Source organism: Trichomycterus rosablanca, chromosome 4 (genome assembly GCF_030014385.1).
Source record: "Trichomycterus rosablanca isolate fTriRos1 chromosome 4, fTriRos1.hap1, whole genome shotgun sequence".
NCBI lineage: Eukaryota > Metazoa > Chordata > Actinopteri > Siluriformes > Trichomycteridae > Trichomycterus > Trichomycterus rosablanca.
This window is the reverse complement of record NC_085991.1, coordinates 43856016-43881943: the sequence shown is the minus strand read 5'-3', so window position 1 is coordinate 43881943 and position 25928 is coordinate 43856016. Positions and strand designations below refer to the sequence as shown.

The window sequence follows — 25928 nt, the reverse complement described above, 5'->3', positions numbered from 1 at the left end:
TGTGCGTGGGGAGGTGGGTGTGGTGTGTTGGTAGAATATGTGTCTAAGACTTGGTGGGAATGCCTGTCATCATGTAAAGGCACTTGTTGCCATGGGAACCATCTGCCGCTACACTCGAGCTTGCTACTCTGCCCACACAATGTCACGCCACCAATACTCAGACACATCGACAACAAGAAAGAGTAAGACAAATAGTGTCAGAGACTGTGTGTGTGTGTGTGTGTGTGTGTGTGACTAATTTGACTGATTTGTCTATATGACATCATTAAGAAGTGACATCTTTAAATGAGCACATGCTCCTTCTAGTACGGCAAAAAATAAAAGCATGAATTAGGAACAGTCATATTTGGCTATTTTTAATAACAGGATGGCTGATTAATGCCAGCACTCCTAAACTGTTACTTGTGCTCCTGTCTGCTCATATTTCCCAGAATGCATTTTTACAGATAAATCATCCAACTTCCAGTGGAGTTCTATCTTTGTATAATACAGATACATAAACGTAATTAGTTCAATTTTCTCTGACCTTTTCTTCATACATGATTTTGAAGAAATCCATTGTTCCAATAATATTTTCTACTATTCTGATACTTCAAAGATAGCCTAATGTGTAACATTCTCTTTAATTCCTAAATTTTTACATTGTCTTCTGAACTTAAACAATCTTTTTAAAAAGATTACAGCTGAAATTGACCTTTTCTTGTACAGCCCCAAATCATAAGCCCCAAATCAAATAAAGAAAAAGCACAGAGTTTGTTACATTTACTTTGACTTTTATTTCATTGCAGACAGGATGAACTTGAGATATTTCATGTTTTGTCTGCTCAACTTCAGTAAAGCATTTACCACTTTGTAATGTTGCCATTCCTTCTCATCACACTTAAAAGACGTTTTGGCACCGAGGATACCAAGCGTTTTAGTGTTTCAGCCTTTATTTTGTCCCATTCTTTCTGCAAACACATCTTAAGATGTGCAACAGGCCGCGGTAAAAACACATGCTGGAACCAGAGCTGGGATCTCGAATACATCGTATCGAATCTCAGCTCTGCCTGCCGGCTGAGGGTGAGCAGCCACATGAACAACGATTGGCCTGTTGTTCAGATGGGCAGGACTAAGCCGGATAGGGGTCTCTCTCTCATGACTGGTGCACTTACGACCTCTGCTGGTTGATTGATGGCGCCTGCACAGAGATGAGAAAAGGGTGCTCTCAGTGTGTGTCCTCTCCGTACACAACGTTGAGCTGCACTGCACTCATCAAAGTGTAGGTGATAAGATGCATACGGCATGCTGCCCACGTGTCGGAGGGGGCGTGGGTTAGCTTCGTTCTCCTCAATCAGAGCAGGGAACGGCATTATTGGAGAGGAAGCATGATGCAATCGTGCAATTGGATGCGCTAAAAAAAGGGAGAAAAAGGGGAGAAAATGCATAAAGAAAATCTATATATATATTAAAAAAAAAAGATGTGTAACAGTACGGGGTCGTCGTTGTTGCATTTTTCCTTTCAAAATTCTCCACACATTCTCTATTGGGAACAGGTCAGGACTGCAGGCAGGCCAGTCCAGTACCCGTACCCTCTTCTTGCCTTTGTAATGTGTGCAGCATGTGGTTTTGCATTGTCTTGTTAAATAATGCATGGACATCCCTGGAAAAGACGACGCCTTGAAGGCAGCATATGTTGCTCTATATGTAAATTCCTTCAATTTTTTTATTGAGGTTTATTGTTTTTAATTATTTCAATAATTTTCTCACACATTTGTTGACAAACTGGAGATCATCTGTCCATCTTTGCTCATCAAAGACTCAGCCTTTCCTGGATGCTGCTTTTGTACCAAACCATAATTACAATCACCTGTTGACATCACCTGTTTGGTTTTGATTACTAGTCCAGTGCCTTAACCACTGAGCTACCACTGCCCTTATTATTTAGTTCTTTCACCTCATTACTAGCCCTAAATTGCCCCTGTCCAAACTTTTTTTGGAATGTGTTGCAGGTCTAAAATGCAGGAATGGAGGTTTATTAACAAATGAAATGAAGTTGAGCAGATAAAACATGGATTATCTTGGGTTCAAACTGTCAGCAAGCAAATTAAACTAAATGTAAGGATCACTGCATTTTTTTTTTATTTGCATTTTCCATACTGTCCCAACTTTTTCTGATTTGGGGTTGTAGTTAAACAGCCAAGAAAATGAAAAACCCCATTTCCAGAAAAGTTGGGACAATTTGTAAAATGCAATAAAAACTGATTTTTAAAAGCATCTGTGATTTGTTTATTTTTTTAACCTTTATTTTACTGACGTAAGGAGAAAGAAATTATTCCAAATGTTTTCACTGACCAACTTAACTGTAGTTTATAAATGTAAACACATATAAAGAAAGATTGCAAATAATTTGGCTGTTTTATCATAGAGTATTTTGAAAAGATTCTAAGAAATCCAGAGAAATCTGAAACAACTGTTGAATGTGCGTCACCTTCAAGTCCACAGACGGCACTGAAACCATGATGATGATGTGATAAATATAGCCACATAAACCTTAAGGGTACTTTGTCCACCGCTGCAGCAAGAAATGCCACCTGAACTCTATTACACAAACAGAAAACCATACGTTAATTTTATAAAGAAACATTGTAGAGTTCTCTGAGTCCTAGCTCATCTCAGATGGGCAGGAAGACAGTGGAAATGCTTGCTGTGGTTAGATGAGATCATATTTAACCTTGAATTTGGAAAAAAAAAAACAGATGTCGAATTTCTCTGTGTCAATGATGAAAAGATCATACTGACTGTTATCAGTAAGCCCCTACTAAAGTCACGGGAAAATGACCTTGTTTTTTAAAAATCACAGATTTCACAGATTTTTAAAAGAAAAGTGCCACATTTCATGACAGTCAGTAAATAACACTCATACATCAAATGATAGAATAAATAGAAGCTACAATACACAACACAGCCTACCTTAATGCCTGAGTGTAAACCTAGAATGTCCAGTGATGGTGCGAGACGAAACTACTTTTGATATGGCCCTCTCTGTGTCCTCAGAATTGGTTGCATCAACAGGCAGTTTTCATTTTGTCCAGTCCAGTTACCTGAGTTGTGTTTTTAGCTGCTTTAGACTTCGACATCTTGGACATTTTGATTAGCCGATTGCTAGTACCCCCTTATAGTCCAAATTATCCAGTATACAGTCAAGCTGGAAAGTCTGCACACCCCTTTCACATTCTCCACGTTTTATTACATTACAGACTCATTCTATAATAGATTGAGTTAATCTTTTGTCACAAAATTGTACACAAAATAGCCCACAATGACAAAGTGGCCAAACTGAGTGATCAGGGAAGACGGGCCTTGGCCAGGGAGGTGAGCAGGAACCTGAGTGTCACTCTGACAGAGCTCCAGCGTATCCTTGTGATCAGAAGATCAACCATCCAGGCAGCACTGCACAAATCACGACTTTATGGTAGAGTGGCAAGACGGCACGTGACAGCCCACTTGGAGTTTGCCAAAAGGCACCTAGAGGACTCTCAAACCATGAGAATCAAGATTTCTGGTCTGATGAAACCAAAATTGAAATTTGTGGCCTGAATACCAAGCGTCATATCTGGAGGAAACCATGCATCGCTCATCACCTGGCTAATGCCATCCCTACAGTGAAGCATGACAATGGGAGCATCATGATGTGGGGATGTTTTTCAGTAGCTGGAACGGGATGACTAGTCCTGATAGAGGGAAAGATGCAGCTAAGTACACCGAGATCCTGGAAGAAAACCTGCTCCAGAGCGCTCTGGGCCTCAGACTGGGGAGAAGGTTTACAGCCAACATGACAACGACCCAAAGCACACAGCCAAGAGAACAAAGCAGTGGCTTCGGAGAATGTCTGTAAATGTCCTTGAGTGGCCCAGCCAGAGCCCAGACCTGAATCCAATCAAACATCTGTGGATGGAGCTGAAAATGGCTGTGTACCGATGCACCCCATCCAACCAGACGGAGCATGCAAGGATATGCCAAGAGAAAGGGGCAAAAATGTCCAGAAACAAGTGTGCCAAGCTCATAGCTTCTGTCCCAAGATGCCTTGAAGCTGTAATTGCTGCCAAAGGTGCATCAACCAAGTATTAGGCTAAGGGTGTGTACAGATATTTAATCACTTATTAAACGATTTTTGTCAGTAAAGTAAAATTGCATATTTTCTAAACCCTGTTTTTACTTATTGTGTGTATTGATTTTAATAAACTTATTGAATTTTACAACAAATTGCATATTATATAGGAAAAGGCTTATTTTACAGTTCGTGATGTGATTTTCATGGCTGTGAATTAGGTAGGGCTTTAGTTATCAGCAAAAGGTTCAAAAGCCAGCATCTGTCTTGGGATTGGGGTGCATCAGTGCTCATGGCGTGAAGGACTTGCCTATGTGTGGAGGTACCATTAACTCAGAGGTGTATATTGTGATTTTGGATAGACATATGCACCATCAAGGCGACGTCCTTTCCCAGGAGGTCCATGGTTATGATCCATGGAATACCACACCAGGTCTCATTCTGCATGCACCATGACAGTGTGGCTTCACAGAAAGTGTTTGCTGTCATCTGCTGAAAATGTATGCTAATTATAAGATATCCTGATCAGCTAAGGTCTTCTATCAAGCAGGAATTGGCAAGAATTCCATTTGCAGAACTGCAACAATAAGTCTCCTCAGTTACCAAACCATCAAAAATGGCATTAATAGGAAAGGTGATTTAACACAGTGATACAACTGTCTTTGTCTTGTGAGGTCGTTTCCACAATAAAAGGTAGAAGTTTGTATGATACAAAATGGGAGCGGGAGCTTGGGGGCTTTAAAAATCCAATTTTGTGGGCCTCAGGATATGCGCAGGAGCTTAAGTGCTTCAGGACAGCAACAGTATTTTGGGGGTCCTAAGACAGTGACAATACTTACTAAGCCCCCAAGACAAGAAACAGAAGCTTTTGAATTTAAGGATGAGAAAAGAACCCTGTAAGTACTGTGTTATTGCGCTTCAGAAAAATTTTAAAAGAGTAAAGATTTAATAATGCAGATCACAGAAATGTGGTGTTGGAAACCACATAAACGAGTGCAATGATTTATTAATGCTAACAAAATTTGCAAAATGCAAAGCAGTTTTTGGACACCAAACATTTCTTGGTTGAGTGACTTCATTTATGGTAGAAATACAATAGTTTTTTGGCTGGACTAATGAAGAAAGTATAATTTTTGGGACTGTGATTGTATACACCAGTTGACCCTCTGGAATCAATAAAGTGACCTATTGTCTATCAACACATTATAAATTAGGGGGGCACAATGTTAATTGGAGATACTTGATAGGAAAATTGCCCTAGACAAGAATGTGATGAATGTTTGTCTTCTGATAAAGTAGCAACCTATCCAGGGTGTTTCCTCCCTTTCATCTGGTGAATTGTACCCACCGGGACCCGGAATAGGATAAATCAGTGGTAAACCAGACAATTAATGCATATTAAACTGTATAACTTAATTGTTTGTATATTGTTTGTGGTAGATGTGTGTTACATTTTCTCTCTTCTACAGATGGATGACGGTCTTCAGAGGAGTCTGAGTGTTCTGGACCGCCTCCTTCTCACACATTCTATCTGGCTTCAACTTTCAATTAATCCTGAATCTGCCCGTTGCATACTTCAGAGAGAGCTAGTTGGGGTAAGACAATCACTGAAATCACTAATTGGATCAATTTGCTGTAGTATGAACAATCATAGACAATCATAGATGACAGCTAACAGTGTACTGGCTGGCACACAAATTGGTAACTTTTTAATAATGAAAACTGTAAAATTAAAAGTATTGTCTTATAAATGTCTAGTCCTTTGTGTTTAGACTAATTTTGCCATTTGATAGAAGATTTTCCCCATGATCAAGTCCACATAATCTCACTTTTTACAGCTTATTAGCTTGTAAAAATGAATGTTTTGCAAACTCAGAACTGAATTATACAGGAATAGAAATGTTGCATATGTGTAGCTTCTTTATACAGTAAATCTTCTTTAAAAATAAACAACCCGAATACATTTTTATGAACTGCGTCTCTCTGCAGACTTTTTTGGTGTGTAAGTGTTCATCCACTCAGAAGAAGGTTCTCTGTGTGACAGTTCAGGAAACCAATGTGTGTGTTGCTCAGTACCCCATTCGTGAGGAGGACTCCAGTGAGTGTTTACACACACACATACACACACACACACACTCACACACACATTACAGCCTTACTGATACAGACTTTGTCACAGAGAATAATACTGTTTACTTATTTATTAGGATTTTAACGTCATGTTTTACACACTTTGGTTACATTCATGACAGAACAGGTAGTTATTCACTACACAAGATTCATCAGTTCACAAGTTAATGTCAAACACAGGCACTTTTATTGTAATGTATACAGTGAGGGACAAAAATCTGAAAATAAAAAAATGCATTAATTCCACAACATTCATGGTCAATTTTGTATCTCCAATCACCCCGACTGCATGTTTTTGGACTGTGGGAGGAGACCCATGCAGACATGGGGAGAACATGCAAACTCCACACAGAAAGGACCCAGACCTCCCCACCTGGGGGATCGAACCCAGGACCCTCTTGCTGTGAGGTGACAGTGCTACCCACTGAGCTACCATGCCTCCCGATATGATACTGATTTTATTGACTGTAAAGAAAGATTATTTTACTAATTATAATTTCATACAGACCAAATAAAGTCATAAACAAACATCAACACTTTTAGTTAAATAAAACACTACTTTGTGATAATATATACAGTGGGGGCCAAAAGTCTGAAAAAATGCATCTATTCCACAACATTCCAGGATAAAGCAGTAGTAAAACAGACAGTGAATGAATGAATGAATATTTTCTCAGTTGTGGTTTTGTTAATGGTGGAAAGCACTGTCTAAGGCTTTTATTATTTTCTTGGTGTACACCACACATGCTTTTGCTCACTTTACCATTTGACTTTTGACTCATCTTTCACATCTCTGTGCACCATGAAGTACTTGTAGTATTTGCCCTATTTGCCCCATTGCAGGATTAAATATCTGTTCCTTTTTGTAAGTAGGGATTAAAGCTCTGAAAATGCGGACAGTAACACTCAAAGTAATATATGCATTTAATATTGTTTTCAAAGACTGTTTTACGTCAAATAATTAAAGATACAGATGGTAAATTATTATGCTAGAGTGAATCACACCACATCATTTGTCCACTTCAAACATACAATTCAAAATAGCCATTTGGTACTTGATGCCCACAGCTCTGAGGAAAATGATGAGTAATTTCCGGCTATAAGTGGTGGTTATCTTCACTGTTGCCTTACAGAAAGAAGGTCCTGGGTTTGATTCTCAGGTTTTTATTGTGTGGAGTTTGCATGTTCTCCCCGTGTCTGTGTGAGTTTCCTCCGGGTGCTCCGGTTTCCTCCCACAGCCCAAAGACATTGTGCTAGGTGTGAATGTGTGTGTGTGGGTGTGTTTGCCCTGAGATGGACTGGCGACCTGTCTGGGGTGTTTCCTACCTTTTGCCCAGTGAATTGTACCCATTGTGACCCTGAATAGGATAAAGGGGTGGTAAAACAGACAACGAATGAATGAATGTTTTCCACTGTCCACTGACTCCTACTTCCTGTGAATGGAGCTGATTTATTTCTGTACTCTTTTATTTCTGTAGCGTTTTCTTTGGAGAGCTCTGCCTTGAGTTTTCCTGATCTTTGCAGATTAGTGGCCTTCTACTGCATCAGCAGGTAACACAAACTCTCTCTCTCTTTCTCTTTTTCTCTCTCAACAGAAAGCTCTGTCATAACTCGTAAACATGAGAAAATATCAGCAGAATTTTTCTATGCTTTTACCTATTAATCTCACAAGCAAAGTATTTAATTAGTCCTACAGTATATTTAAAATGACAAAATATTGGGAATCAGAGCTCTATTTGTTAAATGTTTTGACTGTATATTCGCTGACAGACAGTATTTGTTGTAAGTTGAAAAAACACACATACATCGACCAGGAATAACATTATGACCACCTTGTTGATATTGTGTTGGCCCCCCTTTTGCTGCCAAATCAGCCCTGCAACTGTGATGCACTGTCTGTGATGCACGCCCATGTCCCTGTCACCGATTTACCACTGTTCCTTCCTTGGACCACTTTTGATAGATACTGACCACTGCAGACCAGGAACACCCCACAAGAGCTGCAGTTTTGGAGATGTTCTGACACAGTTGTCTAGCCATCACAATTTGGCCCTTGTCAAACTCGCTCCAGTCCTTACGCGTGCCCATTTTTCCTGCTTCTAACACATCAACTTTAAGGATAAAATGTTCTCTTGCAGCCTAATATATCCCACCCACTAACAGGTGCTGTGATGAGGATATAATCAGTGTTATTCCCTTCACCTGTCAGTGGTCATAATGTTATGCCTGATCTGTGTATATTATAGTGCACTGTTGCTGACAAATGCTGTGTTTCTGTTCTGTAGGGATGTGTTACCTTTTCCACTTGAACTTCCTGAGGTTATTGCTCAAACCACAAACCATACACAGCTAGAGACCATCTCACACCTAGGTTTGGGTAAGATTGTGTTTACACACAGATTATATTAAAGTAATTTTAAAACAACACAATATACCAGTATTGAATACAACTCTATGTACAATAAACTGCAAGTCAGGAGTAGAAAGTCAGTCTATTACATTGCATAACTGTAACAGGTTTACCTGCTGTATACATACTGTACCTTGCTGCAGTGTGGGGGGCTGATGCAACAAAGGAGATTGCAAATGGAAAATTGTACAAAACTAGATAGGGAGGACAAGGAAATATGCAAACATTGCATTTAAAAAATAATAATAATGCAATACAATATACTAGGACAAACCAGAACAGAATAAAATAGAATACAATTGAATAGGAATAGATAGAACAGAATAGAAGTGTATACAGTTCTACACATAGAAGAGTTCAGTACATAAAACAGTATGGAATAGAATAAAGGAGTTAACAAAAATAGAAAAGTACAAAATAGAACTAAATAAACAATACAATGTAATATAATGCAGTACACTATACTAGGACTTAATAGAGTAGAATAGAATAGATTACAATAGAATAAAATACAATACAATACAATACAGTACAATACAATACAATATACACTGATCAGCCATAACATTAAAACCACCTTCTCGTTTCTACACACATTGTCCATTTTATCGGCTTCACTTACCATATAGAAGCACTTTGTAGTTCTACAATTACTGACTGTAGTCCATCTGTTTCTCTGCATGCTTTGTTAGCCCCCTTTCATGCTGTTCTTCAATAGTCAGGACTCTCCCAGGACCACCACAGAGTAGGTATTATTTGGGTGGTGGGTCATTCTCAGCACAGTAGTGTCATGGTGGTGGTGTGTTAGTGTGTGTTGTGCTGGTATAAGTTGATACAACACACCTCACTGTCACTGCTGGACTGAGAATAGTCCACCAACCAAAAACATCCAGCCAACAGCGCCCCGTGGGTAGCGTCCTGTCACCACTGATGAAGGTCTAGAAGATGACCAACTCAAACAGCAGCAATAGATGAGCGATTACCTCTGACTTTATATCTACAATGTGGACCAACTAGGTAGGAGTGTCTAATAGAGTGGACAGTGAGTGGACACTGTATTTAAAAACTCCAGCAGCACTGCTGTGTCTGATCCACTCATACCAGCACAACACACACTAACACACCACCACCATGTCATTGTAACTGCAGTGCTGAGAATGATCCACCACCTAAATAATACCTGCTCTGTGGTGGTCCTGTGGGGGTCCTGACCTTTGAAGTACAGGGTGAAAGCAGGCTAAAAAAGTATGTAAAGAAACAGATGGACTACAGTCAGTAATTGTAGAACTACAAAGTGCTTCTATATGGTAAGTGGAGCTGATAAAATGGACAGTGAGTGTAGAAACAAGGAGGTGGTTTTAATGTTATGGCTGATCGGTGTATCTTATGACTAAATTATTAAGGCTAATTGTGAAGTAGTTATTAACATACAAGCAAAAGCAGTTGAATACAGTAGAAGTAGTAAATAGTCAATATTATAGAAGGAGCATAATATCTATGTTTTAAGTCTTACACTATAAATTTTAAATACATATTCTATCATTTTTGTTTTTTCAGAATTTTGGAGTTCGCAGCCCTGCCCGGGCCCACCTAACGGCCCTCCGGCTGTTTCTGTTAGTCGATCATCCGCACTTCGATCACCCTGCTTCATCAACCCTCTCTTCCTGCAGCCGACTCAGCCCAGTCGAGTGGCTTCACACAAGCGCCACAGATTGAAGCGCAGCCTGCGAGTGCGTGTGTCGACCGAGGCCTCCTTCTGTCTGGCTCCTGGAGACTCAGAGTGGAGCCAGGGTGACTCCGAAATATTAAGGACCAATGAGAGGACGACACGGAGGGGAGGGGGACTCGGCGTGCTCAAAAGGACCCCTGCTCTGGCTCCTAACTCGCAAGAAGAAGATGAGCAAATGCTGGGAGTGGTGCCTCCAGTGAGTTTGTATGTGTGCACGTCTGTGTTTGCTATAATTGTGTGGTTGAAGGTCTACAGTCCAGTGGTTAAGCGCTTATCTCACTGTATCTTACTTGTTTTGTGTGTAGGTGTTAAAATAGTACCTTCTAGGCACCCAGGTGGCACAGCGGGATATTCCGCTAGCACACTAGAGCCGAGATTCTGAACACCCCGGTTTGAGTCCCGGCTCTGCTACCGGTCAGCTAGGTGCCATGTAGCGGGCACAATTGGCTAATTCCTGCAGCAGACAAAAATTGGCCACCATGTCTGCTGGGTGGGAAATGACCGGACTAATTGGGTGGGGTTTTCAAACACTGAGCAAGGACCCTGGTTAGCAGACCGAGGTGCCTGTGCAGAAAGTGGATGAGCCTCACATGCAAATCCATCGTAGCACAGGTGTAAAAGAAGTATCAAAGTATATAACCTGTCACATTCATTTATTGCTACACTACTTACTTGATTTTTGCTATTTCAGTCTTCATCGGCCGTCCCGTCAGAAAAACAGGATGTACCTCATGATGAGGGTCTCTGCTTGGCACTGGAGCGGCATCATGCTCCCTCACTTGCCGAACTGGACAGCAACAGCTCCTTCAGCAGCCTGGAAGAGGAGGATTCTCAGCCGGATCCAGCCCTGCAGTGGCCTCCCCTCACACGGGGCACCCGTTTCCCTGCCGCCAACCCTGCCTCCACTTTACGTCGCATGAGTGCTGCATTCGTTTGTGTTTTCGCTCCAGAGCGTCGTGTGGCCAGACTTGTTGATGAGCTATCCCGAGACAGGCGCTCTGTCTTTGGCGCCTTGGTCCAGGAGTTCTTGCAAAAGCACAAAGAAGATTTGAAAAGCTCAGTTTGGAGCTCATCCATGGAACTGCTTCAGGAAATGAGGAGGTTCCTGTCCCAAGCTAAGAGTCTCCTGCTTGCTGCTGGAGAGCTGGAACCTCCTATTGAAACACTGGTGCCTGAAAATGAGAAAGGTTAGAGCATTTTTTGTGTTTGTCCTAATTTGTATCATGGCTGAAAGTTAAGTAAACTGTATAATGCGGGTAATAAAAATTATATATACACCGATCTGCCATAACATTAAAACCACCTCCTTGTTTCTACACTCACTGTCCCTTTTATCAGCTCCACTTACCATATAGAAACACTTTGTAGTTCTACAATTACTGACTGTAGTCCATCTGTTTCTCTGCATGCTTTGTTAGCCCCTTTTCATGCTGTTCTTCAATGGTCAGGACCACCAGAAAGTAGGTATTATTTAGAAGGTGGGTGATTCTCAGCACTGCAGTGACAATGACATGGTGGTGGTGTGTTAGTGTGTGTTGTGCTGGTATGAGTAAATCAGACACAGCAGCGCTGCTGGAGTTTTTAAATACCGTGTTCACTCACTGTCCACTCTATTAGACACTCCTACCTAGTTGGTCCATCATGTAGATATAAAGTCAGAGACGATCGCTTATCTATTGCTGCTGTTTGAGTTGTTCATCCTCTAGACCTTCATCAGTGGTCACAGGACACGGGCCCACGGTGTGCTGTTGGCTGGATATATTTTTGGTTGGTGTACTATTCTCAGTCTAGCAGTCACAGTGATGTGTTTAAAAACTCCATCAGTGCTGCTGTGTCTGATCCAATCATACCAGCACAACACAGTAATTGTAGAACTACAAAGTGCTTCTATATGGTAAGTGGAGCTGATAAAATGGACAGTGAGTGTAGAAACAAGGAGGTGGTTTTAATGTTATGGTTGATCGGTGTATATTATTCTTTAACAGAGATTAGAGGTCAAATCACAGCTAGCCTGTTAGTCTTGTTGAGCTAGACATTAGGGCTGAGGTTAAGTTTCGGTTTAACTGAATAGTTTTTGCTTAACATAAGCGTTCCCCCATTTTCATTGCACTTAATACATTTTCTGCACCTGCACATCTAACACATGACTACATGATTAACTGGCTTTTTTATTTTAATATTTACACTTTGTTCACAGTTCATATTCATGGCAACAACAGGCTTGTTTTTCCTTTATGAATGTTCACAGTGACTACTCAGCTATGTCCCAAACCATACAGTACATGCTATGTAACAACAACACTGGTATTGTACCTGTATCTGTTATACAGTGTAACAGCACTGTTGGAGGTTTTATTTTGTCTCATTCTTCCTGTAAACACTTCTTAAGATGTGCAGTATAGGGTCGTCGTTGTCACATTTTTCGTTTCAAAATTCTCCACACATTCTCTATTGGGGACAGGTCAGGACTGCAGGCAGGCCAGTCCACTACCCGTACCTTCTCTTTCCGCAGCCATGCCTTTGTAATGTGTGCAGCATGTGGTTTCGCATTGTCTTGTTGAAAAATGCATGGACATCCCTGGAAAAGATGAAGTCTTGAAGGCAGCAGATGTTGTTTTAAGATCTCAGTGTACTTTTCTGCATTAATGCTACCATCACAGAAGTGTAAATAATCTTTGCCAAGGGCACTGACACAATCCCATACCATGACAGACCCTGGCTTTTGGACTTGTTGCTGATAACAGTCTGGATGGTCCTTTTCCAGCACTGTTAGAGGTGAACCAATATGTCATACTATCTAGTAGACCAATTGTACTAAACAGTATTCAGCAAGCTTTTTAAAATGTTGTCAGCTAATCTACAAGTAACTCTACAACACATGCAACCATTTCTTATACTTGAAATACTTACCAGAGTAAAAGCACATTGGCCGTAAACTGAATGATAACTGATGTCACCGACTTAATTTAACTGTGTTTTTTAGGAATATTTAATTCTATTATCAAGCAATCAACATTTGACTGCTTTAGTAGGCTGACACTACATAGATAACCTTTTCTGGATGTTGTCTTTTTTATAAGCCAAATTAATTTAGATTTTACACAAATGAGGGATTGAAACATTGCTATTAAGTTAAAGAAATAATTTAACTTTATTCAGAAATCAAAATGCTATTACTGAGATATGTGGCTAATAAGCATTAGTCATACATGAATTAATACATGAATACATTAATACAATAATTAAAACATTAATGATATAACTCCCCAAATACTAATAAGCAGTTTGGAACGCTACTCCTTTCAATCACTACCATTAGACTGAACTAAGCCTTTATAAGATATTAAGTTGGCTTTTATAAATCTGGGTCTGTTCCCACTAATACATTAACCTTTATGTAATAGTTTTCCAGGTACAGTGTATGGTGTCTGACTCTGCAAAGCTAAAATTATGAATACAGTAACTGACAGTAGCTTTTTTCCCCTCCTGGACATTACATTCAGGAACTAAGCAAAGGACAAAGTTTGTTTGTTTGTTTGTTAGTATTTTAACGTCATGTTTTTACACTTTTGGTTACATTCATGACAGGAACGGTAGTTACTCATTACACAAGATTCATTAGTTCACACAAAGTTATATCGAACACAGTCATGGACAATTTAGTATCTCCAATTCACCTCACTTGCATGTCTTTGGACTGTGGGAGGAAACCGGAGCACTCCGAGGAAACCCACACAGACATGAGGAGAACATGCAAACTCCACACAGAAAGGACCCGGAACGCCCCACCTGGAGATCGAACCCAGGACCTTCTTGCTGTAAGACGAGATTGCTACTTACTTAGCCACCGTGCCGCCCCAAAGGGCAAAGAAAACAAAAAACTTACTCTCCCTTTGAACCACTGTTTTAAAAAGTAAAAAGAAAAGAAAGATGTTTTTATAATACAACCCCAAATCAGAAAAAGTTAGGACAGCATGGAAAATGCAGTTAATAAAAAACACAGAGGTTCATACATTTACTTTCACTTTTATTTCATTGCAGACAGGATGAACCTGAGATATTTCATGTTTTGTCTGCTCAACATCATTTCATTTATTAATAAACATCCATTCCTGCATTTCAGGCCTGCAACACATTCCAAAAAAGTTGGGACAGTAAAGCATTTACCACTTAGTAATGTTGCCATTCCTTTTCACCAAACTTAAAAGATATTCTGGCACCGAGGAGACCAAGTGATTTAGTGTTTCAGCTTTTATTTTGATTCTTCCTGCAAACACGTCTTAGGATGTACAACAGTACAGGGTTGTCGTTGTTTCATTTTTCGTTTCAAAATTCTCCTCAAATTCTGTATTTGGGACAGGCCAGTCCATTACCCGTACCCTCTTCTTCCGCAGCCATGCCTTTGTAATGTGTGCAGCATGTGGTTTACATTGTCTTGTTGTAAAATGCATGGACGTCCCTGGAAAAGATGGCGTCTTGAAGGCAGCATGTGTTGCTCTAAGATCTCAATGTACTTTTCTGCATTAATGCTGCCATCACAGAAGTGTTAATGACCTTTGCCAAGGGCACTGACACGACCCCATACCATGACAGACCCTGGCTTTTGGACTTGTTGCTGATAACAGTCTGGATGGTCCTTTTTGTTTTTGGTCCGGAGCACACGGTGTCCATTTTTTTCCAAAAAAGACCTGGAATTCTGATTCATCTGACCACAATACACATTTTCACTGAGTGCATTTAACACTTCTGGACATGGTTAACATAAGGCTTTTTTTTTTTGCATAGTAAAGTTTTAAGTGGCATTTGTGCATGTAACTCTGTATTGTGGTGCTTGACAAAGGTTTGCCAAAGTAATCCCTCACCCATGTGGTTATATCAGATATTGTTGAGTGGCGTTCAGCTTAAGCTTGCGCCCTTGGCCTTTACGCACTGAAATTCCTCCCGATTCCTTGAATCTTTTAATGATATTATACACTGTAGAAGGAGAAATATGCAAATCCCTTCCAATCTTTCTTTGAGGTACATTGTTTTTAAACATTTCAATCATTTTCTCACACATTTGTTGACAATCTGGAGATCCTCTGATCATCTTTGCTCATCAAAGACTCAGACTCAGCTTTTATTTGCATTTTCCATATTGTCCCAACTTTTTTTGATTTGGGGTTGTATTTTAAAATCAGCAAAATATATAATATTACTAGGGGTGCCCAAGCTTTACCATACACTCTTTATTTAAAATACCTGCTAAATTGTTAATTTAAACTGTCCTGTATGAGCCTTTTCTAAATGTATTTAATGTTACAGTATATGTTTAGTGATTAAATACATTACTAAATACATTCAGATCAGGAGTTTTTAGCCTAGTTCTGCACAACCCTGTATGTATACGTGTGCAGGCTTATGTTTATATGCATAAATGACTGTAAGATGAGAGAATAACTGCATGTGGCTGAGCAGAGAAGGGTAAAAATATTTCAACATATCAGAGTTTGGGAAGCGGGGTTGCTGGGTGTTGCATTAGCAGCACTGTGTTGGTGGATGTATTTGCATTTTATGCCTCTCATTTATCATAAGCACATATCACAATCCCACGCACACTCTTTGGTAAAAACTGTGTGTGGGTCTTGTGTGTGTGTGTGTGAGTGTTTAAGATCTGAGGAGAAAGAAAAGCTGCAAAATAAAAACGATAAGATCACTTGGTCATTTGTTTTACACATAATTGTGTTCACTTATTTTCCTGCAAGTATTTCTTAAATTAATACTTTTCTACTTTAGTTTATAATTTAATTTGTACCTCTGATATATAGAGTAATAAAAACCAGCTGAACAGGTGGATAATTAATTACTTCATTCAGATTTACAGCACTGAAAAAACATTACACCCAAATTCAGATCCTTCCTCCTATATAACCCCCAAAGTCCCATCTCAAATGCACATACACCGATCAGCCATAACATTAAAACCATCTCCATGTTTCTACACACACTGTCCATTTTATCAGCTCCACTTACCCTATAGAAGCACTTTGTAGTTCTACAATTACTGACTGTAGTCCATCTGTTTTTCTACATACCTTTTTAGCCTGCTTTTACCCTGTTCTTCAATGGTCAGGACCCCCACAGGGCAGGTATTATTTGGGTAGTGGATCATTCTCAGCACTGCAGTGACACTGACATGGTGGTGGTGTGTTAGCGTGTGTTGTGCTGGTATGAGTGGATCAGACACAGCAGCGCTGCTGGAGTTTTTAAATACCGTGTCCACTCACTGTCCACTCTATTAGACACTCCTAGTTGGTCCACCTTGTAGATGTAAAGTCAGAGACGATCGCTCATCTATTGCTGCTGTTTGAGTTGGTCATCTTCTAGACCTTCATTGCAGCACTGCTGGCTGGATATTTTTGGTTGGTGGACTATTCTCAGTCCAGCAGTGACAGTGAGGTGTTTAATAACTCCAGCAGCGCTGCTGTGTCTGATCCACTCATAACAGCACAACACACACTAACTCACCACCACCATGTCAGTGTCACTGCAGTGCTGAGAATCATCCACCATCCAAATAATACCTGCTCTGTGGTGGTCCTGTGGGGGTCCTGACCATTGAAGAACAAGGTGAAAGCATGCTAGAGAAACAGATGGACTCCAGTCAGTAATTGTAGAACTACAAAGTGCTTCCATATGGTAAGTGGAGCTGATAAAATGGACAGTAAGTGTAGAAACAAGGATGCCTGATCGGTGTACATTCATGCATTCACAGGCCTGGTGCCAAAACAACACTAACGGTTGTGGGAGTGGTGCTATTGTACTGTTAACTGAAATATGCATGCATCCATCCATTCGTCTATCTAACAATATTTGTTAATTACTTTTTATATTTTTCACAGTCAAGATCAGCCATAATGGCCACTTCACACCCACACAGTGCACGCTGTTTAAAACTGTTCCTTACATTAAACGATTTATTATTCTGTTCTATTTATGTCCTAATTAAAATGTGCAAATGCAGGGCTATGAGGAAGCCCGAAGGGTCTAACATGCTAGCCCACACACTGCTGAAATCTAGAGCTCTCGAGTTCAAATATCAGCTGTGCTACTGACCTGACCAGGCGTCCAGCCAGAACAAATGGCTGTGCCTGAGGGAGGGTGGGAGGGAGGTTGACATGTTCCTCATGGATGCTGCAAATGGTCATCGTGCTTGTATGAGGGATGGGTTTCCAAACACATTACATGCTATCTTTATTTTGTATGTCATTGGCAATATGGAAGACGTCAGAGTCAGAACTTAGGGCTTCTCTCTTTAAGGAGACCATGCCAGCAAATTCATACCACACCATAAAAGAGCCTTTGCATACCCTCACTGTAGGGTCAAGCTTTCATGTCTTTGTCAATGTCCTTCACACATTCTTTGCCTCACATGCAATTAAAAACATCAAACATGTGACTAAAACTGTTACTTTAGATTTTTTGGCTTATTAAGGCATGCAGCCACCATGTCTGAAAGCGGTGGCACTTGATATGTTTATTTACAGGTGCTTGAGTGGTGCAGTGGTCTGTTACACTAGCCCACCACTGCTGACATCTGGGTTTGAATATTAGTGGTGCTATTGGCTGACCGGGCATCTACACAGACATGATTGGCTATGTCTGGGGGGTGGCTGAAGGGCTGTAATGGATAAGCACTATATTCAGAATATTCCTAGTGTTTACCGGTGGAACCGGACCTGCTGTAACCCTGACCATGATTAAGCAGTTGATGGAAATAAACTGAAATGTTTATTTACTTTCTGATTCAGGTTTTTACTTTCTTTCTCTATTTCCTCGGCTGCTCCCATTAGGGTTCACCAGGGATCATGATCCGCATTATTGATTTGGCACAGTTTTTACGCCCGATGCCCTTCCTGACACAACCCTCCCTATTTATCCGGGCTTGGGACCGGCACTACAATGCACTGGTTTATGCTTCCTAGCGGCTAGGTAACTATAGGACAATTCAGAGTCTCCAATTAGCCTGGCTGCATGTTTTTGGACTGTGGGAGGAAACCAGAGCACCCGGAGGAAACCCACACGGACACGGGGAGAACATGCAAACTCCGCACAGAAAGGACCCGAACTGCCCCATCTGAGAATCGAACCCAGGACCTTCTTGCTGTGAGACGACAGTGCCGCCCAGGTTTTTACTTCTGTATAATTGGTTTGGGTCAGAAATGTCAGAACCTGCCCATATATTTAAGTTCGTGTTTTGTCTCAAGAAATATCAAGAGAATCAAAAAATATTAGACAAATTATATGCATTTTTATCATGACATAATTTAACATTCTTCTTTTGATGGCTATTACCTGCTAATTTAAATCACATGTGTTTGACATTTTTTGTGATTTTAGTGGACAAACTAAGCACTTTAACTCTTTTGTTTTTTGTTTTGCCCTGTGTAGAGCTAGCCCTGGAGAAAGCTCTGTTTGGTTGTGTACTGAAGCCACTGAAGCTCCAGCTGAGCCAAACACTGCTCTCCATTCACACACAGGATGGCTCTCTGCAAAAGTTCACTAACAGCCTGCAGGCCTGCCAGGAGGGGACGCTACAGCATCTCGGTGTACGAGTGGGAGTACTAGATGCTCAAGGTGTGGAGAGAGCAAAGAAAAAGCTGGTCCTGATGCAGCGAAGCCACTCGCCCATAGACAAAGTGCTGCTTCTGCTGCAGGTGTGCAAGAGTGTTTACAAGACAATGGGGGCACAACCTGGTGAGTTGGTGTGTTGGTGTGAAATCATGATGGAATACTGCTGTTTTTGGTCAGTTTTTGTAGTTGTATCGTTTTTATTCTGGAGGCTTTATACAAGCAGTATTTATTTTACCTGTGGAGGAGGATAACAAATTGTAATCCTGTCAGAATATTGTAAGTTATTTTACAGGCCGTGCATTTCTGTGTCTGGAACATGTTCAGAAAATGTAGCCATCCAAATATTGCTTTAGTAGCCTTCATAGTGTAGTATAGTGTAGTGTAGTATATTATAGTATACAGTACTATACCATAGTGTTGTGTGGTATACAGTGATCCCTCACTTATCGCGGGTGTTACGTTCCAGGACTACCCGCGATAAGTGAAAATCCGCAAAGTAGCGACGCTATATCTATTTTAATATTTATACATTATTTTAGTAGTTATACACTATTTTAAGTTTTTATAAACCCTCCCCACTCACTTATACACTACATAACACTTTCCCATTCCCTTAATAACCTTTCCCACTGTACCTGTTTCTTTTAAAACACTCCTTAAATGTTCATACATACTGTACACTAAAAGTGTTTTAAACTCTTAAACCTAGATACGTAATTTTTAAAATTTGATATGGGTACTCACCATTGAAGAAGATACGTCCTAGAGGTTCAGTAGATTGATGACGATGAATGCCAACAAGACGATGGAAATGATATTTAAGTGAAAACCCGCGAAACAGCAAGTCCGCGAAAAGCGAACCGCGAAGTAGCGAGGGACCACTGTAGTATGGTATAGTGTAGTATAGCACAGAATAGTACAGTACAGTAAGGTATAGTATACCATAGTACAGTATAGTATTGTATAGTATAGTACAGTAGAGTAAGGTATAGTATAGTGCAGTGTAGTATAGTATAGTATGGAATAGTATAGTGCAGTGTAATATAGTATAACATAGGGTGTGTTCAAACACCTAGTGAGCTGCCTTGCTGTCTTACTGCCTACATAGGCAGCTGCCTCAGTAGAGAGGATTCGAATAAGTCAATGACTTATAAGTCAGGTTATTCGAACGCGCTACTTAGACAGCGATTCCATCGGTTTTAGCTTACTAAGCTAACAGTTCTTGCCATTCAAACCAATGGGATGGGGTGGCACAGCGCACTAGCATGTCACCTAACATCTCCCTTCGTGTTCCGAAAATGGTTACATTCACTGACAAGCCCGAACTTGCAAATAAATTACACTTGTGCAAGTTTATACAAGTTAAAAATCAATAATAATTTATTTACATTTGAAAATAACTTCGTTTCTCCGCACCGTCAGCCATGTTTTTTTTATTTTTCAGTGAGACAAGAGCTGCCGCACTGAATGCTGGGATTGCCTTGATCATTAAGGACGCTTCCGATGCTCACTCGTTCTAATAAAATAACATTGAAATTTTAAGATGCCTAACTAGACAGCATATTAAGGCATCTAGGATTTCGAACAGCCTCCTTCTCGGGAACGTGCGTAGGATGACGTAAAATGCTGTCTATATAGAGAGCTCCCTAGCTTTTCGAAAACACCCATAGTGTGCTATAATATATATAATTTTGTCACTTGCTTGTGGATCGAGTAGCTGGACTAGATGGCTACCGAGTTCTGTGTTCTCTATCTGATCTATCGCTTCTGCTTTTTTATGTGGTTGAATTTTGCTAGGCCATATGTTATGCTTATGTTTCTGTGGGCTAATAGCCCCACAGAACTTACGTAGCACCATGCTAATGTTTATAATTATGACAACAGAATGCTTTGCTGTTTAAGGGTAAATGTTATACCTTGACTTTTATAAACATTTAAGTATTTAAAGTTGATAAAGAAGCATTTCTTTGCTGTAATGTTTGACATATAGAGTTTTATTCCTGAACACTATGCATTTTTATGAGATGTAATACCTATGCTTATTTTATGCAAAAGTTAAATATTCTTCTACTCCAACTCTTCCTAAAAAGTTTAGACAATACTATCTGTGACTGTCACTGTCTGTGAAATCTGGTAAACAAAATCCAGCTTTTGCTATGATCGTCCTGGTCCCCTAACCTAAAACTTATTGAAAACCTGCTGGGTGAGCTGAAGTGCAGAGTCCACAAATGTAGACCTAGGAATCTTAAGAGATTATCTGTGGAGGAATGGATTTAGATCCAGGAGAAGATATTACATTGCATTACATTTACATTTTAGCTGTTGTCTTAGCAAATAGAGGCTGTACGACTGGAATGAAGGGATGAAGGGATATCAATACTTGTGGCCCACATAGATTTGAGAAAAATATTTTAAAGATATGATTGTGGTATGATGCTGGTTTTGTTTTTATTTACCAAGGATTCTATCATCCATGGGGGGCACTATATCTGATTATTTATTTTTCTGACCTGTAATTTCCTGATTTTCAGATCAGGAATTCAGCTCAGAGGACTTCTTGCCTGCACTGGCCTATGCAGTAGTTCAGTGTAACATCCCACAATTGCTTTTGGAGACAGAGTATATGATGGAGCTGCTGGAGTCATCGTGGCTGTCAGGAGAAGGTAATATCTGTAAATGAGTAAAACTGTGTGTGTTAGGCCCTGCTATGCAGTAATGACCAATCTAGATTTCCCACTTTGTTGCTTGTAATCCTCGAAAATCAGGCACCAAAACACAACATGTATTCCATTAATAGATAGAATAAATGGAAGAATGAATACAAGACAGAACCAAATGAAAAACCAGAATTATAATATAACTTCAAATGCATATTCTGTTCAGGAGGATACTACTTGACAAGCGTCTATGCCAGCCTGTGCCTAATCCAGAGCCAGCCCGGTACCCCATGCCCCGGCGGTTTAACCAACGGAGCTCAAGAGAACTTGAAAGAGTGGAGCAGAAGACGAGCTCAAGAAGCCAAGCTCCAGAAAGAGAGCCACCAGAACCAGGTTAAAATACACACACACCAAACCCACATACACGTTTTGATGATCTGTGAGCGTGCCTGCCAGTCCAGCTTATATACACAAAGCCTAAATAATTCCTATTCACAATGTCTTTTCAGCAGTTGTCAGCGTGTTCTGTACATTCTTGCATTCTGATTAACCTCTATCTTTTCATTCTTTTATTCTGCTGGATTCATGATTTGGCTCTCCTTTCAGTTGTTTTTAAACATTCAGTGAACTGTTGTGCTCTACCATGGCCCTAACACCTACTCATCTCTCCTCCGGTTCAAAGGCACTGAAATGTATTTTAAGTAAGATGTGCTTGTAGCTAAAAAAGAAACATTCATGGCCTTTACCAATTCATGCTAAACCCACTTGATCAGTAACTCAGCCATCCATACAGTAAAAACTGAGGTTGCAATGCCAGAGCTAGTGTTGGTGCTAGGGATGCAAATTTTCCCAAATGTTATTGAGTGATAACTGACTGCCATTAGTCAATGATTTTACATTTAATAGAACCCAACTTCTTTAATACAGCACTGAGTTCAATGTCAAGTTCAAGTCTTTAAACTTTATTTAACAAAAACATGTACAGAATGTGGAGGTAATGTAGAACAGTAACATTACAACCATGAGCAAAGCATCAACATTCAGAAATTGTATTTTCCTCCAAATCTAGTCATATCAAATTCCCCAATTGTTACCTCATCTGCTTCTGCTGACACTCATCTGACCACTTCTTTTCATCTACTGAGTCTCACTGAGTCTCACTGAGAGCATTATCACAAAAAAGTCCTTTTGGAAGCGTTTATTAAATGTATATATAACTAACCCTGGTCCTGTTTAAATCAAGATCAGGTGGTCTCGGGTACAACCTAAGCTTAAGTAAACATAAATACAGCAAATCAAGTGTAACACTGAGCCTTGATGAGTCACCTGCAGTTACTTCACTAAAATACAACCAATATTGATTTTAAGCAAAGCTGCACGTAATTCAACCCTACCAGATATGAGTGTAATAACATAAGTGTTTTGTCAGTGACTATGCTCTAGAAGTATATATGCTGCATTCTGTGGGCAACAGTAATGAATTTAGCTCTTAAATTAAAATGACCTGAGTAAGCTGCCTTATGACTGTTATTAACAGCCTATTCTAGCAATGCCATTTGCTATTCACTTAGCAAGATTTAACGCCTCAGGTCACTGACAAAATTGGCTTGGAACAGCACTGAAATAAGCCATGCACATAGTTTTTTTATTATTCACCCAATATTGGAATAGTTTTATTCAAATCAGAAAAATTTGTCTCAAATTATTTACACAAACCAAGACCTGAAAGTGGAGGTTCTGGGATCCTGTCTTATAGGTCACATCATTTAGATTAAATTCACTATTGTTTACTTTTACAAACAGAGATTTCATTATGTGCTACAGTGCAGTTTGTAGTTTTTATCAAAGGTTATTTATTTTAACTGCTCAACCTTATACTTAGCTTGCATGTTATCTGTAAATTAAAGATTACATTGGACCAAAATATTTTCTTGAAAAATGTACACTTGGTAACAGACTAGATTCCCAAATATCACATATTTCACATAGCTATCATCAATATGCAGTTAATACAATCTAATTCAGTAACTCGGGTGTAAAATGTATTAAACAAGCTAGAAAGCTACTTACAAATACATTTATTCAGCTTTAAATAAATAAATAAATAAATAAGTAAAAAAATGTACACAAGACACTTATCCATCATGAATCACCATCAGAGAGTCTGACTGGCTCTGACATACAGCCAATGCCATTAAGAACTATCTTCAGTGTAAAGAAGAACCAGAAGTTCTGGAAGTGATTATATGGCCTTCAAAGAGACTTGATCCTAACATCACTCAGTCTGTCTGGCATTACATGATGATACAGAAGGATTTGAGCCAGCCAACATCCACAGAGGATTTGTGGCTAGTTCCCATGTTGTTAATTGACAAAAGTAAACTATTAACACTTCTTGGCTTGTGTAAATATATTTATTTAAAACTACTTCCCCAACTGACACTGTATAATGCACACTCTGTGTACAGTATGTGAGAGAACAGCATACAAACTCCAAGACTTGGTTAATGAAACACTGTTTTGTGTCAAGGTGCTTTTCACCCTGGCCTTGTCTGTTATTTTTTTAAAGGAGGACAGTTTGGGTGTTATCTTTTGATACAATTTACCATCTTCTCTCAAGCTTTCATTACAAATAAGATCAGAATAACAGTTTTTTTCTGAGCACATGCATGTTTCACACATATGATAATCACCAATCCTCTACAGAGGTAACAGATCTCTAATTTTTACTGACTGTGTGTGTGTGTGTGTGTGTGTGTGTGTGTGTGTGTGCAGAAGTTTGTGCGTGTGCTGTTCCAGAACACAGAGTGTAGTGCAGCCCGAACCCTCCACTGGAAGTTTGGGGAGACCGTGGAGGCGCTGACCCGAACCTGTGCGGAGGTGTTCGGCGTGAACGATTCACAGCATTACTGCCTGTTCTGGAGGAACGGAGGGGAGATGCATCCTGTTCCTCTACAAATGCAGGCTCATGAGCTCACCACATCTACTCTGTCCTACCTCCGAAAAGATCACGACTTCAGTAAGATGCGCCGGCTCACCAGAGGTGGTGCTGTTGATCTTGAGGAGTCTGCGTGTGAGGAGTAGGGACTTGATTGTATCGGTTCTTTTGGAAAATAATTGCTTAGTTCCACAGCGATGTGGGATGAATGTGTGGTATGTGTGTGGGGGTGGCATCTTAGTTCATTTTCGCCTGAGCTAAAACTGGAAAGTGGAAACAGAAAACTGTATTTGGCAATAATGCTTCAAGCGATATTTGCCAGTAAAGGGACCAAAAATCTTCTTTTAAAATTCCTGCTACACGCTCGTTGTTAGTGTTTGCCAAGAGTTTCTGCGTGCTAAACTTTAATACCAAAGTGTTGATTAGATTCCTTTAAAAACAATGTTTTTTAACGGGGTGATGGCTCTATAAATAGATATTATTATGTATATTATGTACATTTAATTGTATGCATCTGAGATGCCCCAAGTGTTAGTATTCTACAGGGTCAGTAAGTGTAAGGCTCTTTTCACTGTATTGTAGTGCTTTAATATATAGGGAAAGATCTTCTGATCTTGTACATTGCTTTCCAGTGCTTCAAGGTTGTCGCTGGTATATTTTGAATCTGTAAAACTGGACTGTTGTACTGCAATATTTATATATATTTATATGTATAAGAGGCTTCTGCATTGTATAAAATGCCTTAAAAATATTCACCCTCCAACCAACCAACTCACAGTTGTTACATAAATTATTGTCTGGGTTAAATAATCGGCTAGGTTAGTTGGGGAGTGGTGCTGTAGAGCGATTTTAAGGTATTGCCACAGATAGTCTGTAGGCTTAAGGTCATGACTCTTACTATGCCACGAAAGAACTAATTGACTTTATTATTTCTTTATTGTAACTAAGCAGCCACATAAATCTCTACAACCAATAAGGAGAGAGATTTACATTGCCCTTTACACTGAAGAAAAATAACATTAAAACCACCGCCTTGTTTCTACACTTACTGTCCATTTTATCAGCTACACTTACCATATAGAAGAACTTTGTAGTTCTACAATTACTGACTGTAGTCCATCTATTTCTCTACACACCCTTTTAGCCTGCTTTCACCCTGTTCTTTAATGGTCAGGACCCTCACAGGACCACTACAGAGCAGGTATTATTTGGGTGGTGGATCATTCTCAGCACTGCAGGGACAATGACATGGTGGTGGTGTGTCAGTGTGTGTTGTGCTGGTATGAGTGGATCAGACACAGCAGCACTGCAACTTCAACAACTCAGATCAGAATTAGTTTAGTAAAAATTTGGTACGGTGA

General features: G+C 39.9%; 1 protein-coding gene across 1 annotated transcript; it reads left to right on the top strand.

Annotated features, from left to right (window-relative positions):
* The first annotated feature begins 5559 nt into the window (after positions 1-5559).
* rin1b (Ras and Rab interactor 1b) lies at positions 5560-24918 on the top strand. The gene is made up of 10 exons (XM_062993378.1): positions 5560-5685; positions 6080-6188; positions 7699-7771; positions 8506-8597; positions 10188-10555; positions 11051-11546; positions 18790-19095; positions 21504-21635; positions 21856-22022; positions 24405-24918. The coding sequence occupies exons 1-10, from the start codon at positions 5560-5562 to the stop codon at positions 24711-24713; spliced, it is 2178 nt and encodes a 725-aa protein (XP_062849448.1). The 3' UTR covers positions 24714-24918.
* Positions 24919-25928: the final 1010 nt, after the last annotated feature.